The sequence below is a fragment of the Petaurus breviceps genome, unplaced genomic scaffold (genome assembly GCF_028583685.1).
Source record: "Petaurus breviceps papuanus isolate PSGF00001 unplaced genomic scaffold, PetGlider_PUasm1.0 118, whole genome shotgun sequence".
NCBI classification, from domain to species: domain Eukaryota; kingdom Metazoa; phylum Chordata; class Mammalia; order Diprotodontia; family Petauridae; genus Petaurus; species Petaurus breviceps.
This window is the reverse complement of record NW_027185616.1, coordinates 19775507-19781506: the sequence shown is the minus strand read 5'-3', so window position 1 is coordinate 19781506 and position 6000 is coordinate 19775507. Positions and strand designations below refer to the sequence as shown.

The 6000-nt window shown below is 39.4% G+C and overlaps 1 protein-coding gene across 1 annotated transcript in view; it reads right to left on the bottom strand.

Annotated features, from left to right (window-relative positions):
- Positions 1–233: 233 nt before the first annotated feature.
- Positions 234–6000, bottom strand: part of PGM5 (phosphoglucomutase 5) — a 221670-nt gene continuing 215903 nt past the window's right edge. Inside the window, exon 11 of the mRNA XM_069086900.1 lies at positions 234–1776. Within this exon, the coding sequence (XP_068943001.1) occupies positions 1687–1776 (90 nt within the window). The 3' untranslated portion in view covers positions 234–1686. The remainder of the gene's footprint in view (positions 1777–6000) is intronic.

The window sequence follows — 6000 nt, the reverse complement described above, 5'->3', positions numbered from 1 at the left end:
AATCTGTAGATAGGGGCGGCCAGGTGGCTCAGCGAGTAAGAGCACCGGCTCCAGTGTCGGGATGACCTGGATCAAATCCCGGGCTCAGATACTCAGCACCACACCCAGAAATAACTGGCCGTGTAACCTTGAGCAAGTTACTTAAGCCTGATTGCTTAAAAAAAAAAAAAGAATCTGTAGATAAAGTATCACTTTGGGAAATGGTGGGGGGAAAAAATCCACAAGCCTTGATGTAGACTGAAATAGAGCATTGCATTTTTTTATTAACTACTAAATGTCACTGCGATTTTTGACAGAAGCATAGACAGAAAACAGGAAAATCTTTGCTTCCTGAGGACATTTTCCCAATTGGGCTCACCTTGATTCTGCCAGTCAGACTGTGCTAGGCTCTCCCAGTGGGCGAGCTGATGAGTATGTTGTTCCCAAGGAAGCAAATACATGCAAACAAGTTTCATGCACAATGTGTGTGTGTTTCTTGTGGAGTCACAGCTGCAGTGTCCTTTCCCTAGTGAAGAAAGCAAGGTGTGTCTATCTTTTTTTCTCATTCTTATGAGGACCCCCTGGCTCTTCTTCTATCCCAAGGTCGACATATGAATCAAGTGTCCCTCCCAGCATCCATTTCATACCTTAATATTGGTTCTATGTTCCCTTTGGTCCCTATCAAGGAAAAGGTGAGACCAATGAACAGACAAATGCTCTCCTTTCTGAAGTAATCTCAGAAGGTATAAACTGTTCAGCATAATCAACAAGATAGTGGACCTTAGGGGATTTTGATGTTCCAGGATGAATCAATACAAACACATGTGTCCTATGGTCCTGTGGGATCATAAATATGTGGGACATGTTCAAGGCTTAGGAAAATTAAAAATGTCCATTCCCATAAGGTTTTCCCAATGAGTAGTTTCCTTACATGGCCAAGAAATGACAGATTTATAAGTTTGGGAGAACTTTGGAAAGAAGCCAGAATTTTGGTTGAAATAACATTCTTTAGAAAGTAAATGAGGAGAAATGAGCCTTTAACACGTACTGTTGGAAGAGTGCAAGTGTGTTTTAGAGGAAGCTTTGGGGAGGAATTGAGAAGACAGGAAGAGAAGGATTGCTAGGAGTGGGCAGCTGGTGATCAGTGGGGCCTGCTGGTGAGAGTCACAATGGAATCTGATCTGCTGTAATGGAATCCTCCTCCAAACTATTGAGCTCTAGCTGTCTTGGGTGCCTACTTCTGAGCTGCCCAAGGGAGTCTATGGTCTTTTGATTCATATAGCACCCTCCACACTGACACTACTCTTTCTCTCCTTAATTCTGAACCTTCTGTCACATTGATCTAGTATCAGTCAAATGGGAACTCAACTGTTTCATAAACCACTTCGTTTCTCTTTGTGACTGTTGAGATCTAGGGATGGAAGGAAGGAAGTTTAGTTCTTGATTGTGAGTTACTTATGAGGGAAGATCTAACAAGATATTGCAGCTTTAACAGACTACTAAATACACAACTGCATTGGTAAGCCAATGCGACTGGCTAAGGCTGAAATGAAATTGAAGTCTTCTATTCCCACCCACCTCCCCCCAACAACAAAACACCATTTCAAAGTCATATAAGGCACAAACAGGTAGCAAGAAGGCATCAGCAAAGGCAGCTCTCCCTCCTGGTTCTCTTTTGTGACGCCGGATCAGCGAGCCTTCCTTCATTCAGGTGATGACAGTGGGGCCCCGGCGGCCAGTCCTCTCATGGATCTGGGAAATTTTCAAGGCAATGGCTATGAGAGGACTCAGCACAGCCTGGAATGACAAAAAAGAAACATGATGAACAACTGGCCTCATTTTTATTTAATAAGAAAATTGCTAAGCTATGTAGGCTAGGCAGAAAGGTGGCACAATGGATGGTGTTCTAGATCTGGGGCCAGGAAGATCTGAGTTTTAATCCTGTACCAGACTCTTAAGAGCTGTGTGACCTTGAATAAATCACTTAACCTCTGTCTTTCAGTTTCCTTGTCTGTAAAGTGAGGGTAATAATAGCACTTAGGTTGTTGCAGGATAAAAGGAGGTAATATTAGTAAAGCACTTTACAAACCTTAAAATACTAAATATATGCTAATACCTTTATTGTTATTATTATTGTTATTGTTGTTAGTTCAAAAAACCAGCCCTCCTCATGAACCTTACATATGAAAGAAGAAAGACTAAGAAAGTTCCTTAAAGGCTTTCCTTTCATCTTCCCTTCTATTCCCCTATAACTTCTTCCATCTTCTACCTCTCCACTCCCACTACACACACACACACATGTGCACACACATGCACACACACATACAGGTAAACATACACACATGCACATAACATAGAGTATGGAAGCCTTAAGAGAAAAAACAAATCCTTTTTGGCCATCAAATTATAGACTTAGAAAAGATGCAGAGATAAATGGTATGTCAGAGAGAATTAAAAATTCTTAACAAACATTTAGTGAGCTCTTTTGTTTGCAGTGGTTGAGCAGCTAAGTGGCGTAGTGGATAGAACATCAGGCCTAGAGTCAGGAAGACTTGAGTTCAAATCCAACTGCAGACACTTATTAGACTTGTGACCCTGGGAAAGTCACTTAACCCTGTTTGCCTCAATTTCCTCATCTGTAAAATGAATTGGAGAAGGAAATAGCAAAGCACTCCAGGATCTTTACCAAGAAAACCTCAAATGGGGTCACAAGGAGTCAGACATGAATGAAAAACAGCTAGACAACTGTTTGGAGAGCACTGTGTTAGGTGGTAGGGATGCTATAAAGTTTATCTAAGACATGGTATCTTCCCTCAAGAACTTATATTCTAGTAGAGGGATAAGATATAAATAGATAATTATATTACACAAGAAGTGTATTAGCGGGGGGGTGGGGAGGTGGTGCAGTGAGTAAAGCACCAGCCCCAGAGTCGGGAGGACCCAGGATTGGTTCCGGCCTCAGATACTTAACACCCACACAAAAAAACTGGCCATGTAACCTTGGGCAAGTTACTTAACCCCAATTGCTTTAAAAAAAAAAAGCATATTAACACTATAAACATAAAATGCTGGAAATCAAGGTTAGCTTCCTGCAAGAGGTGGCTTTTAAGCAAGGTTTTGAAGATGAATATGACTGCATCAGGAAAAGAGAGTAAGGAAGGACACTCCAGGCTTAGGGTACAAAGGGACAAGAAGAAGCATGAGAAGTCAGTGGATGATCAGGAACATGGAGCTGTCCACTTTAACTAGAGCCTAGAGTAAGTAAAGAGGGTGTAATACATGATAAGGCAAGAAAAACAGACTATACAGGTTATGGAGGGCCTTAAATTCTAGGCAAAAGTCATTTGAACTTTACTGCATGGGAGAAAAAGGAGATACTCAAGATTTTTGAGAAGAGGCATAACATGACGAGAGTTAAATGTGAGAGATTCTTTTGGAGATGTTAGGAAGGATGAATTAAGAGAATAGAGAGACAGGAAGACCTGAAAAGAGGCTGGAGCAAAGACATATGGATATGGTACTGAAGGGCTAAGCTAGAATCCTGGCAGGAGAAGTGATAAACCCACACCTTGGTGGATCTATCAGATCCAGGAGACATTAAACATTCCTTTTCACCACATAATGCTGGCTCCATGGCCCAGTGAATACCTAGCCCAAAATCAAGAGGGGAGTGGAGGTGGAATGGTTAGGACTAAAGACTAGACATTTAAGGATATGTCAGGATCCTGGCTTTGAGAATCCTAAGGTCAGTCATGAGCACCGGCATGGGCTGAATGATACTAAGAGTCTAGAACTCCAGCCCCTGAGGGCAGAGAGCCTAGAACTACACACATATCACATGAATGGAATGATCGAACAATTATTATGGTATATTATTTTATATTAATTAATTATGGTATATTATTTTATCGTAATATTGTTTCACTATAGGAAATTATGAATATAAGTACTTCGGAGAAGCATGGAAAGACATATGAACTGATGTGGAGTGAACTAAATAGAACCAGAAAAATAATATACAGAGTAATGACAATAATGTGAATGAAAGGAATGCAATGTAATCAATGACAAAAAAGAACACCATGTAATTTGCTTAACTGCTTTTCTTTAGATACAAGGGAATTCCGTAGAGTGGAGTTACATCTGGAAAGGACTGTAATGTAAAAATAAAAAGCATCAAAAGTTTAAAAAATTGACTCATCTAGATAGATTGGGTTTTTTTAAAGGAAAACTTTCTGTAAACAATGTTAAATGGAATAAAAGATTAGGGACCCAGAGCAATAATGGTAAAACAAAAATCCAGCTATGATATGGTTAAAGAAGTCTTTGGTGAAAAAGTAAGGGAACAGGAAGGAAAGATGGGGGCAAAGTGGGAAGTAAACTGACAAACTGAACTGAATCTGAACTTTGCAGTCATATTCATCTTCAAAACCTTGTTTAAATGCCACCTCCTCCAGGAAGCTAACCCTGATTTGCAGCATTTTGTTTGATAATGCTAATATGCTTCCTATGTAATATTTTGTAATATAATTGTTCATTTCTGTCTTATCCTCTCCTAGAATCAATGTGTTATTATTACTTCCTTGAACCATGTGGGCTACCTGTGAATGAAGTTGGCATTTTTTTTTAAGCAATCAGGGTTAAGTAACTTGCTCAAGGTTACACGGCCAGTTATTTGTGGGTGTGGTGCCGAGTATCTGAGCCCAGATTTGATTCCCAGGTCATCCCAACACTGGAGCCAGTGCTCTTACTCACTGTGCTACCTGGCCGCCCCTGAAGTTGGCATTTTTATACCCTGTATTTTTATTTTTACAGTCATGAGCTCCTAAAGCCTAAAGTGTCAGCCACATATCCTGGTATTTCTTTTAAGATACTTGGCTCTTGACCGCTTTGCTCTTTTCCTTTATAGGATGATAAACAGTGACTATCAATGAATATAGAGCTATAGATAAGCACAAAGCTTCCAACTCACAAATAAAATGTGTTCTAAAATGGGCCTTGAATGTTTGAAACCCAGAACACCCTGATCCATTGAAATTATGGTATAAATAGTGCTTAGGTTCTCAGCCAACCCATAAATACCTATTCAAACCCTGGTATACATGGAATGTGGAAAGACTTTAAAGGCTTCTCATCTATTGCATGGCTCCTCTATGGGCAAGAATTACATAGGGTGAGAAATCATGCAGGCATTACCATATGCACTGAGAAAACATGGCTCTGTCCAATCACTGAATCCAGTAGCTTAAAAAAATAAAAGCACAACCTTGATTTCATTGGCAAGAAGAAAATAGTGTAAAATTATGCATACAATATATGTATGTATGCAATACATACAAAGAATAGTAGTTAAAACAGAAAAAGAACATAGTTGAATAACATGACTTCTTATTTATCTTGAACAATGATGCTTCAATTGACTTTAATTCCTGTTATATGTGAGTGCTATCCTCAATTCTAGATATATAAAAAAGAAAATGAATTTTCATCCCATTGGGCGTTAGGAGAATCAGGTTTAATATGAGGAAGATGAAGATATAACGCGAGGGTTTTGTGAAGGTCCACCAGTTTGTATGATGGGTATTTTCAAGCGTATCCACAATATAAATAATGAATGTAATTATTCTATATTAAGCAAAGTGTATGTATAGGGAGGTGAAGTGAGCATGCAGCCTGTAATAAAAGAAGTCCAGACCTCTGATTTCTAGCAGCTACAACTGCAGATTGAGTTCACCTTCTCAGTTTACTGCCTGCTTTGCTCCCATCTTTCCTTCCTGTTTCCTTACTTTTTCATTGAAGACTTCTTTTACCATATCATAGCTGGATTTTTTTGTTTTACCATTACTGCTCTGGTTTCTGGGACCTGATTGAGCTATTTTGGATAGACAGATAGATTGTAGATAGATAGGTTTGTTGTTATTCAGTCATTTTTTTTTCAGTTGTGTCTGACTCTTCGTGACCCCATTTGGGGTTTTCTTGGTAAGGATACTGTAGTGTTTTGCTATTTCCTTCTCCAATTCA